The sequence below is a fragment of the Haliaeetus leucocephalus genome, unplaced genomic scaffold (genome assembly GCF_000737465.1).
Source record: "Haliaeetus leucocephalus isolate CR32 unplaced genomic scaffold, Haliaeetus_leucocephalus-4.0 Scaffold451, whole genome shotgun sequence".
In the NCBI taxonomy this organism is placed as follows: domain Eukaryota; kingdom Metazoa; phylum Chordata; class Aves; order Accipitriformes; family Accipitridae; genus Haliaeetus; species Haliaeetus leucocephalus.
In genome coordinates this window covers 3,855,029-3,867,653 of record NW_010972887.1, presented here as the reverse complement: position 1 = coordinate 3,867,653, position 12,625 = coordinate 3,855,029, and the positions used below count along the sequence as shown (strand labels likewise).

General features: G+C 39.2%; 1 protein-coding gene across 1 annotated transcript in view; it reads right to left on the bottom strand.

Annotated features, from left to right (window-relative positions):
• Positions 1-12,625, bottom strand: part of THSD7B (thrombospondin, type I, domain containing 7B) — a 273,948-nt gene that overhangs the window by 103,997 nt on the left and 157,326 nt on the right. Inside the window, 1 exon segment of the mRNA XM_010575183.1 lies at positions 2,922-3,116. Within this exon segment, the coding sequence (XP_010573485.1) occupies positions 2,922-3,116 (195 nt within the window).

Sequence of the window (12,625 nt, the reverse complement as noted above, 5' to 3'; positions counted from 1 at the left end):
TAAAGTTTGCCAGCACAAAGGGATAATAAACACAAAGAAATCAAATAGTGCCAACGTCTTTATATTTTTATATATATATTTACGAGCATATTCAGGTAAGGTATAAGAGGTACAACTCCATATACTTAAAGGAAAGTCTTTTAAAAGGCTTTAAATAGATTGGGAGCTCTCTAGTGGCATTTCCAGCATTTTATGTTTGACGAGCTGACAGAAGCCACAAACTCAGTGTATAAGTACAGCTGTATGTTCTGCGTTATTAGTAAACGTGGGAATTTGGGACTCGCCCATGTTTTGCCATTATTACATGAAGCGCATCAGACACAGGTAAAGATGCTAATAATCTCACACTTATGCAACACTTTTTTTCCAACTTGCCCTGCCATCTGTTTTGCACGAATCTTCTCCCTAATGAAGTTGCTATGAAAGCCCTATTTTGAGGGCAAAAGTGGCATTTATCCCATACTCTTCACAAACAAGTAGTTTTAGAATTAGTGATGGTGATATTTCTATGATCTTCACAGACTGCTTTAAAAATTACTGTTAAAAATACTATCTCCATAATTTTCAAGGACATAAATTCTTCAATTAAATAGCATTTTCTTTTTAAAATTAAATTTCTGAACACTAACAAATACAATATATATTAAATATTATCAGGAAGTACATACTGTACATAAAAATTATAGGAAACATTAAAATACACCTTCCTACAGAAAATGCATTGTATCCATAGCACAGTGAATTAACTGACTGTATTAATTAACTGAAGAGTTACTAAAAACTGTGTTTTCATTATAATGACTTTGAATTTTGATATGTTCTGTAATAAGTCTTTTGCTTCCTAAGTAATGACTAATTTTATATGTAGAGTCTATGATTACTTACTAAGTAAAATGAATAATACTATTAAAAACTGAGTGGGAGGCAAGCAAATACTTAGCAAACAATTAGCAGATCCCCACTAAATGACATTGTTAATGATCTCTTATAATGAAGCTGAAGCATTCACTTGAGCATAGACACACACACTGATGAACAAGGAGGTACAATCCATGCGTGCTTACCGAAAGGTGAAATACAAACGGATAAAGGACTCTTTTAACACCATAAAGTACTTCCCAAAATAGCACTTTCCTTAAATCTTTGGACTGAGTTCACACGGATGAGATTTTTTCAAGACTTTTGGCCAGCTCCAATTTTCATGAAGTTCTATGCAAATACAGGTCAGTTCTAATCTCGTCGACCTCCCCTTTTGAAATGTGGTCAAACCAAACCCGATGCCTGATTAGGTCCTCCCTCGCTGCTCTCTGTGCTGTTGTGCCGTCCCCACCCCAGCACCACCTGGGCCACCCGCTGCATGTTCACCACTTGCTTTTCAGAACACCTTTGCTGGGAGTGGGCTGAGATCACGAGCTCCTTCCCAGCGGGAGGAAGGGAACCCAGCAAGGTTGTATGGGAGAGACTGGTGGTGTTTGGTCACAAATGCAGTGCGGGTGAGGAGACAAGCCATCCAAACCTGAATATCAGAAACCACTTTTGGTCCACTTACTTGAACAGATCTATGTCTGATGTAGAACAGAGTAAGAAATGGGATAGATAAGACCACACTGTTGTGTAACTTGCATACATGTTCATAAAGAAAATTCAGATTTAAAACTATCTGGAAGTGAGTATTCACTTATTTCTTACAGTATCGTATTTTCTATAAGATCAGGCACCTATTGTTCCAATTGGGATAGAGGATTTCTACTATTATGAACATACAGGCATTGATACAGAGAACATTTTAGACTACGCTCTTTGACAGAAACAATAGAGTATTTTATAATAATGATTTTTATGTAAAGGAGAAATCTTTATCCTTTAATGAGCTATACTCATGAATGGCAGCTTGAAGCGATTATGTCTGTATACTGTAATTGTTAGTTACTAAAACCTTGGATCATTCCAACAGTAACAAACTGAATAACAAGATAGCCGTGCAGCCAGGTACCAATGAGCACAGAAGAAAGGAGCAGTGGTAGCCACCATACTTTGCTGCCATCCAGTTCCCAGGCATTATCACAGTGGATATTTTTACAGCAATGTTAGTATTTTACTCCATAGTAGAAGTCTTTGAAGTTTTACCTCTATTAACAGACCAAACTCAAGCCAGCTGCACCACAGCTCTCAAACACAACACAGAAATATGGAAAGATGCGAGTGTTCGGGATAACAATAACAGTAAATTTCTTGTAAACCTTCTGAAAACAGTAGAATTCATTTTTATTTGATTCGGCTATGTGTCTGGCGGGGGGGAGTAAGACAAATCCTGACAAAACAAGTGGCTCCAAACTATTAATGTTACACAGTTTTAAAGTTTGATCAGCATTCAAATAATATAACAAACCATAACAGCAAGTGTGGGAGACTGCTCTATGAAATGGTTTGAACTAGAGTGTTTAATGAATACATATAAAAGATCAAACAAAACTGTTTTAATGATACTGTTTTTTCTTTATTCATGATACTAGTTTGCTCTGGTGAACTACTGGATACTGCTGAGCACAAAATTCCCAGCTTTAAACTTCATCCAGATTTCAACAGTCTTAAACAGAAAAACACAGTGATTTTTATGCTTGTATACACATTTGCTGCATGCTTCCCAGCTTAATAGGTCAGATAAACTTGCACAATGCATAGTCACTGTTTTATTTGGTTTCTGCCTAAAAATGGCCTTCCCCCACTGAGTTTTTCTGCACTATTCTCATACCAAAATGCGTGTGTGTAAAGCAGGCAATGATGAGTCTCAGATCAAAAATCAATTAAGGATGATAACTATTCTGTCTGGATTTTCCCAAAACCCCAACACCAGCCCACCAACATCTGAGAAACATTATTCACGAGTATCACCATCAGATAAATACTATAAAAGATTATACCTGTGAGTGACCGTCTCCTACTTCTAGTTGATTCACAGTCAAACGAGCATGCTGTAAATTTAGACCAGGGGGTAAATGTGCAGTCATCTTTGCAGGGAACGACACACTCCTGAACAAGAGGTGGCATAGCTCCTGCCCACCGCAGGCAGTCACTGACATCGGCAGAGTCGTCGTGCTCTGACAGGCACGTAACAGCTGAAAAGTAAAGGTACAGAAATCTTTATAGTCTTATACATATTGTATTATACTCTATGCAGGCAGTACTTGTGTTCTATGCAAGATTCACTGCTCTGGGTTAACAGGATAAAGCTGATTTATTTTTAGGTCATTATTCATGCGTCACTCAAAGATGTGCTAGAAGCTTCACAAAACCATAAAGACACATTCTTATTTGAGCAGTATGTTATCTAAATGATGATATAAATTCAACATTCTCAAGGAGGCCATCATTTTAAGGATTGGGGCAACAGTTTAACCAATGATACATTCTACGACCAAACAAGAAAAGATGCAATACTGTGGCTATGTGCCATAAAGCATATTTGGTCGAGGCCAGGATCCCCACGCTGTGATGCACACACTATACATAGAATTGAAACTGCTTCAAAGTGGAAAAAAAACCATTAAAAATATAAAAAAAGCTTCCTTCTCCAAAACTTCCATCTTTTCCACATTTCAGATGAAGGGAACAACTGTCTGAGCAGCTTTCCCATACAGAATAGTGACCTCTGCTCCGTCTGAGCCGCAGATGCTACAGCTAAATGCTTCTTGCAGCAAGGTGTAAACACCAGGTCTGCCCTGTCCAAACTGAGTTCTCTAAATATTGTGCTACCCCTTGGGCTCTCCTGCTCTCTGGCCATCTGAACCTTTGAATCTCTTGCATAAATGGAGATGTTTAGGAGGAAGGGCACGAGAGTTCAGCCCGTGGCCATGATAGGGGCTGCAGCCACTGCACTTTACTAGATAACCTGCTTTTATGGTGCACGATAGCTCGCTGTAAGAGCACTAGTGAATGGATCCATTAACAGAAAAAAACACAAAACCCAACTGCTCCGTAGGTCTTAGCTGAGGACGGCATCACTCTGCCGAGCTCCATCCGACCTGAAGTGCCTTCGCACACGGGCAGAGGCAGAGCACACACCGAGCTTTACCTTCACACACAGCACTATCAAGGCTGCAGCCCACATTCAAATGCGATGCATTTCTCTGGTCCCCTGCCCAAAGCTCTGCCAGGTCTTTAAGACTGGGCCATGGCAATAGGAGACAATAGGCACAGGGCCGGGCTGGGGCTGAGGTCTCTGAATTTGGACTTAGATGCCTTTGGGGCCAGGCAAGAGTCAAAAGGGGTTTGCAAGAGCACAGCCCAGGACTTAGATGAACTGATTTCCCCCCAGTTTTATTACAGGTCAATGCCCTTTTCCTTCAACGCCCTCGTCCTTTTTTGGACTATAATGATTAATTTTTCAGGGTGGATAATGGCACTGTATAGCCATGATGGAGGACAAAAGTATTACTGTATAAATCTGAGTACAAGAAGCCTATAATAAAACTTGCTAAAGTTTCAATGAATTAATAATAAGTAATTATAATAAATAAAAATAGCCTGCACATCACGGAGTCTTTCATTTCATTAATAATAATTAATTCTCACAAAACGTCCAAGATTATAGGCTTTTTATATCCTACACTGTAAGTTAACCAAAGCAAAGATAGGTCGTGACTTGATTAAAATAATAAAGTCAGGGGCAGAGTTAGGAATTGAATTTGGCCCCAAGAGTTTAGTCATGTCAGGCTCTCTGATTTCAGGCAAGTCCACACATTGTGTCATAAACCTACAGAAGATGAAATAATTTAATTCAGATTTTATTATTTTACTTTAACAACCTGTGATATTATTTTATGAAGATTCCTAAATAATTCAGGTTTTTGAGGCTGCATATATTTTTCCTTGTTGCCAGCACTTAATGTAACTAGGATTGCATGAAGAAAAGCAGAAAAATAACTCTCTGTTTTCTTACAGTTAAAGGATTTACCGGGGTGTAACTTTGCAATGAATACACATGATTTTTGGTTTTTAACTACAGTACTCTATGGGAGCAAGGCATGGGTTGGCAACCACCTGGAAATAAAAAAAAGTCTTATTAAAATGTAATTAGATTTCTAAGGAAAAAATCAGCATTTTGAAGAGCGTGCAGAAGGCAAGCAATTGTTAAAAGTCTCTTTAGACTCAAGTGACAGTAAATCAGCATATTAATAACTACCTCTAAATTGCTGATCCTTGCCTTTCACTTTCAATCCTTGTGACCCTTCCTATCTCTCAACTCTGGCAGTCAGAAACTCAGCGACATTCCCCTTCTCAATTACAAGAGCGCGAGGACACAGGTCACCACTCTGTACGGGAAAGCGGGGTAATTGCCCTCTTCAGGAAGGTTAAACAAGTAATAGACTCTGATGCCCAAGGTCCATGTAGCCTCATTACCTTTAGCAAGGACACCAAAGATTTGGCAACGCAAATGTGTCCACGTGAAGTGTGGCCAAGTGTATGCAAACCATCTTCTCAGCATCGCTACAACTGCTAGCATCTGCAGGGAAGTGAACAATATCCTACGCTGCCAGCCCCATGAAGCACTATTTGCAACTGCATAATAAACCATCACGTTGCAATGTTTACTACTGTCTGACAGAAGACCACAATTCATTCCTGACATTTAATAATGGCAGCACAAGTGACGGAACTTCTAAATGTCGATGTTAAACCAGAGGCTCCGTGCTGCAATGAGTTATTATCTAATGGCCCGATCTTCTGCACAAATGTCCTTAATTTTAAACATACAAATAATTCACTTGTTCGCTGAGCCTATTTAGATGCTAGAAGTGATGGATATATAAGGACATATGAGATCAGGGCAAATATTTGACAGACATCATGGAGCTTAAAGAAATCAGTGGCAATAGTAAACATGGGTAGAGCAAAGTTAAATTAAAACAACAAATAATATAGTGGATTATACATGTACAAGCACAGAAACAGGAAGGAGTTGAAAAGAAGAAAATATAATGGATAGTCTAGTAAGAGACATAAGACCTAAAAGGACGAGAGGAGGACGATCTCCTGTGAGGTGATTAGGGACAGGCAGGTGCTTGAAAATACAGAATTGCTTTTCTTCTCTGCTTCAGGAATTTTTCTAAGTGCAGATCCTGGTAGCTCAATCCGGTCATTCCTGACAGAGCAACAAAGCCTCAGTGTCAGCAAGGACAGAAGGCAGCAGCCAAAGAGCAAGGAATCAGAAAAGCTTTTTATGATGCCTAAAATACTTCCTAAAGAGGAAACATCCCGCTTGCTTCCCATTCTCCTGGACTTTTCAACTTATCAATGCCAACGGTGTTATTACCAAACTGGTGGGCCCAGATGAGCACCTCTTTGGTGACACAAATGGTGCTGCATCATTTTGCTGGGAGAGCAGGCACTTCTTGTTTTACACGCACAAAATAAAATGCCAGCCATGAACATCTGGTACCCTTACACACCAAACCCCCTTACCTCCTCGGATTGGCCTAAGCAGTACAGTGCATTTCAGTCATATTAGGAAGCAATTCATTTCCACTCAAGAGTCTGCCCACATCTTCAAAGATGAAGCCAATGCGTGACTTCTTCAGTTTGAACTGAATTATCTCCAAAAGCCTGAGCTTAATGGGCCTGATCTTTACAGCATGTCAGTCATAAGAAATGGCAGGATTTCTGCTACATGCTTACAACTACACTTGAGGTGAGCAGCATGAACTGCTAAAATAAATTTAATAATAAAACAAAAGCCCATCAGGACATTTTAATGGATTGAGAAGGACCAGACAGGAAGCAGCAGAGCTGACGGATCCACTCCAGTGGTTTGTTCAGGAACTAGTCACCTCATTTCTGCCTGCTGCAAACTTATTTTCCAGTTAAGTTAGCTTTAACTTTTAAGAGAAAAATATTTTCAAATACAGGCACTTCTGGAAACAGAATGAGGCAAATTTATTCTCAGTGGACCTTCAGGAAAGTTAGTAAAATTATTTATCCTTGGCGGTTTCAAACTACTGATTGGTTTGGCTCATGTGTGGTTTATGTTGCATAAAAAATATTTCCCTGTAATCCTCAGTTCTGTCACAATGGTTTTAAATAAACTCATACCGCAAAGCCATTTCTGCTATGTCAACATCTCATTGTTTTTTTTTAAGTGGGATACCACCAGAGGGCAAATGCAGTCCATTTGCAGCCCTATGCACTGAGAAAAAAAAAAATCACATAGTAACAATAAATCCCTCCTAGACATAATGTGTGATTTCTGCCGTCTCTGCAGCATTTAAAATGGACACAAACATATGAATAGAAACAGCTAATAACAGGACACTGCCAGATAAAGGGTTTCGAATTATAATATTGATTCCCACAAAGAGGGGAAATGCAGAATTTCCTTTTGAAGTCCTGCTATTCTTTCTTATTACCACCAGTCAACGCCACGAAACTGGAATTAAACACTTGGGGCCAAGCTGCGGGATGAGAATTTAATGCAGTTCTGTTGATATAAACCAACGGCTGACTCAAAAAAAAAAAAAAATTACACCTTCTCTTATAACGATAAAAACAAGATCATGAATTAAACTGAAAGGTAACCAGGTTTAAAATGCTAAAAGAAAAGATCTTTCTTTCAGGGCAGGGCTGGAATTGTTTAACAGACAGAGTGGATACACCTGTTAAGGTGCCAACAAAAGTTAGTGCTTAAAATGAGCAATGAAAATAGCTGCAGATGCAACCGTTTTACTTCAAGGCATAAGTCAAGTGTTAAATGTACAGCATGGGGAGGAAATTTCCCTTTATGCTGGTACTGGTTCCTGTTAGGATACTGAACAAGGACCACTAATGGGATATTCAGTACGACAGTCTCTGTCTTCTGGTTTTATATTTAGAGCCACAAGAGTATGTTTGTATGCCATCATCTTAGCATATGGCACGTGGAAGCATATGGAAGCTATATTCTTTAACTACATTCATCTTAAATTAAAAGTAAATAGCAGACACTTCTATAAACTTTTACATGGTGAAATCAAATGTTTGTATGCTGTCAAATTGCAGAGGCACTGAGTGCATCCTTAAATGATGTTACATCACCACCAAAGTAGCATGTCAGCATCAAACTGGGGTAACTCAAGGGGTCTCAGTAGGCACATGCCTGACTTGAAAAGCACTACAGACGGTCCTAACAAAAGGAGAGGAAGAAATATTATAGGCATAGCATTGCATCCAATAAGGAAAGATAACATAAATATAGTTCCTATATAGTTCCTCTTAAGTACAAATCCAATTACAGACAGTCTTGGTAATCACATTCATTTACAAAAGTTATAATCAATTCTCCTTTAAAAATGCATTTCAACAGTTTCCAAAGGGTAAAAAGCTGAAGACTGAGAATATCAACTACCAACAGTAAAATTATATTGTACCATGGCACTTCAATTTGGGAAACCTAAATTAGTGGTTTCAAAACTCTGGAATTAAATGCCATTAGAACATCTGAAAACAATGACTGATAATTCCAGGAAGGTACACTCAGGCCAAACACTAAAACTAAAGCTATGTGGTAGTGCAAATCAAATGACTGGACTTAGTACAGGAACAACAGGATGACCTATGAGGCTAGACAAGAAGTCTAACATCCAAGATGTGTAGACACGATGATGTAATAATCTTCTCTGGCTTCAAATTCTAAGAATGTGTGAAAAATCAACGCCAGCATGTAAGTCAAGGGCATTATTTTAATGTAGCTGTTTACCTCCTCAATTTTCAGAAATATTCTCATTTTGTGTTGCATAATTATTCTCATTACCCTTCAGTGTAACAAGATAACATACCATTTCTTACACGTGTCACTAATGATAAGTGAAAAAGGAGTTCAGGGATAATACGTTAGAAAAAAAGAAGAAAATAACTTTAAGGATCCAGACTTGCTGACTATAAGCACAGTCTCGTAACTCATGATGACCTCATTTATTTTCTGTATTGATGATCCTTCATACTTACAACAAGTTTCTCCAAAACCCCAGGTGGAACATTTATGTTATTCTTGGTATGTTAACACAACCCCTCATTATAGAAGGAGACTGGAAACAGACATAATAGAAGACATAAGATAAGGCTTTGCTGAGACTCAGGTGTAAGTCTAAGGCCCTGATTCTGTAAGGATAAAAGTACACACTTAAGTTCACCACTGTGACCCCCTCCTTGGGTGCAGCAGCACTCCCTGCAGTGAAGTGAAATGCATCCAAAGTTTGAGCTTACAGAAGCAAACCATAAGATAACCATTAAAAATAAGTCGGAGGAAAAGAACAAATGATGCCAGGAAGGACATCGCAGACACAAATCTAGTCAAAATAACTGAGGAAGAGCTGGAACAACTAGTTATGCAGCAGGGAAACTGGCTCTGAGATCACCAGTTTCCCATTTTGCAATTATTAATGATATTGACAGTAGTCTAAAGGGCTAACAAATGCCGTGGAGCAGAGTGCTGAATAAACACAGACTCCAACCAACATGCACCATAAACAAACAAGAGGAGCCTGAGATGAGGTTGGGAAGCAATAAAGATGGTAAATATCAACAGAAAAGATAAAGGAAAGCAACTGAAATGATTTGCATGAAAAGGGGCCAGGGAAGAATTGGGTGGAAAAGTTGGGTACAGAGCATTAGCATGGAGAAGAGACTGCAACAGGGGAAAGGGAGAAGTTTGGGATAGAATTAGAAGGGAAGAATAAAAAGCAGGCAAAACTGTAAAGATCCTTCTCCAGTGTAGCTGCAGTTTGGGTTGGTTTCTCTCTGCAGCCTTCCCACAATAAGACCTGTACGTGGGGAAAAAAGATAGGTTCATCTAGGTACAGGAGCCCCAGAAGAAGGACAGCCCCAGCTGCAGCTTTCTGGGGCTCAGCCTGGTGGGAGGTCACCTCCAGCACAGCCACAGCCGTGCCCCGGCCGGGGCAGCCGTCCCCACGTCTATGTGTTTGACCCAACCGTAGAGCGTCCCTGCGGCTACGTGTCATCGGCATTCACCAGACTAAAGGGGATAAAGAGGTCTGTAGACAAGGTCTGCATACCAGAGGCACACGTCCCTCCCAGACCGTTCACTCTTCACGGCTCAGAGCCTCTCAGCCAGCACCACAGCACGAGCATGAGAACGGAGCAGTTTGAAAGGGATTAGATATGTCTAGGGCTGCATATTAAACCCAGTAAAATCAGTGCAGGCTGACTTCTGTCATTTAATGCCTTAAACTGGACTCACCTCTCTTCCATTTAAAGTAACTTCTTAGAGTACAATTTTTCTTTGATACTTATGGATGAGGTTATCGATTATTTGGTTGGGAATATGATTTAAATCACTGAAAGAATTGAGCTGTACGTGTCAATTTTGCCAAGCTGTGAGACTTGATGTTTTAATGCTTCCTCAGCTGTGAACCAAGACTGCCCACTGTTTAAGGAGAAGTAGGAGAGAAATACATTGCTATAAAGCCCATTCCTCCTCCCGCCCACACACTGAATGCAGAACACGGGATTGATACATTAATGTCTAGCACCATTTTCATTTTAATAAAAGTGTTTTCTTATTGCAAGTGGTTCACACTCTGCCTGGCTAGAAAGACAAAATAATATGATTTTTTAATGTTTCAAATTTACTTTAGCCAGAGAATAACTGCAATCTGAGTGCTTCTACATTATGCAATCAGTCTAAGGAATCTTTCGCAATTTTTCCCTTTTTTTCCTAACATTATTATGGGTTTTGAATTGCTTTTACTTTCATTTTCTATTAAAAAGAAAATCAATGGAAGTGTATTCGATGATTAATGATAGAAATTATGCTTCTGCTCCTTTCAGAGAACATAAAAAAATACAAAAATATGCTTCCTTTTTTTCCTCTTTCTGTGGCCCACAATTACTAAAATTACTCGAGTTCAATTTATCAGTAGCACCTATCATCAAGTTATATTTAAGATGAATTATTTATTGCACAACTTGAAAATAAAACTAAGATATCCTGTTATATATACACACATTGAGACCACAGTAAATAAAGAGAATCAAACATGCCAAATAACACAAGAGAGAGAAAATGGAAAACAAACACAACTTTACAGTATTTCTAGTAACTCAAGTTGGAAAATCACTTAGCTGATTAAGAAAGCACTGACTTTTTTTTTGAAAGCTCTGCCTCCAAGTTATACATTCACTTACCAGTGTTTTTAGTGGTAGCTGGATGAATTTAAAATCTCATGCACCCTGTTTTATTCCAGCCAGGTCCAGGTTTTGGTAGCACCCCATAGTCATCTATCACAACAGCAGTAGAGAGCTCAACACTACGGCCAAGTTACACGGCAAACCCAACCTTAGGAAGGTCTCAGAAGACAGCCCTGTAAACTTGTCCAGCCAAAATTCCACTTCAGTCTGAATTTTTTTGGTATTAGGTTTGATAAAATTATCCACTCGTACCATCTTTCAGATAACTGGGCATTCAAAAACATTGCATTATGTTGGTGGAGGAAAACACATTTGAAAATCTTGCTCTGGAAGGCAGGCACTCTGCCATTTCACTGCATCTATCCCTTTACAGTGAAGCGCAGATACTAAATCAAGAACATAACACTAACAAGCTGACATATTTACAACTACCCCATTATATTTAAAACATTATGGTCCAAGGTAACACCTAAAGATTTAAATCTACCCTTCCTCCTCAGCTCTGGCTCTTCTCATTTTGCCATTCAAAACTCCTCGCTGCTCTTGGCCGGTCAGGGACCAGCAACTAAGCCACTGTGGACATATACGGGCCCTTCAATAACTTTTCAACTCATCTTGATGCCTCCTGATCTCACCTGCCCGTTCTCCTCCTCCCCCAGTTAATTCTGTTGTTAATGCCCAAACCCTGCCCTACCAGGCCTGCTCCAAAGCCCCGAGTAAGACAGCACAAATTAACCTGCTGTTGCATAGATCTCCTCATTACAACAAGGGGTTGTGTGGCAGCCTGATGCCCGTTGGGGTGGATCCATCGCATTTTCTTCAAAATCTGTATTTGCTCACTGCCTGGCCACACAGCTAACATTTAAGGGAGAATAAACAATTTTGTCTGAAATTATCAATTCCTCCCCGACAGTACCGCCTGCATGATGCTGTTTACACCATTGCACCTAAGTAAAGCCATGCAGATTTGGACTGGTGTAAAATAAGACCATAATGTGGTCTCCTCTATTTATTTGTATTTTTAATTAACCACGCTTTTCCAGAATTCAGACCACCATGGCATTTTACAGCATACAGACTTGTCATCTTTATCAAAATCCAAAACTACAATTCAGAAAGTAGTAACATGGAAGTTTGGAAAACCCCTGATCGATTTCTATATTCCACTCATAGATACTGCTGTTAAATTTTTTCTAAAGTACTAATGGATTTTGCAAACATGGTCCTGCATAAAACTTTCCACTTCAACTATCACTTTTCTACAGTAAAGAACAGTTAAAACTAAATGCTTTGAGGTCTGAAGTCTGGCTACTCATCTCCAGCCTAAAACTGATAAAACAACTAAATCTACTTTGACCGAAGCTAATAAAAATGCATACTCAAATAATTCATGTTATCTAAATTAAGTATCTTTCAGCCATTGTACAATATTGTCTACCTTGTGAGA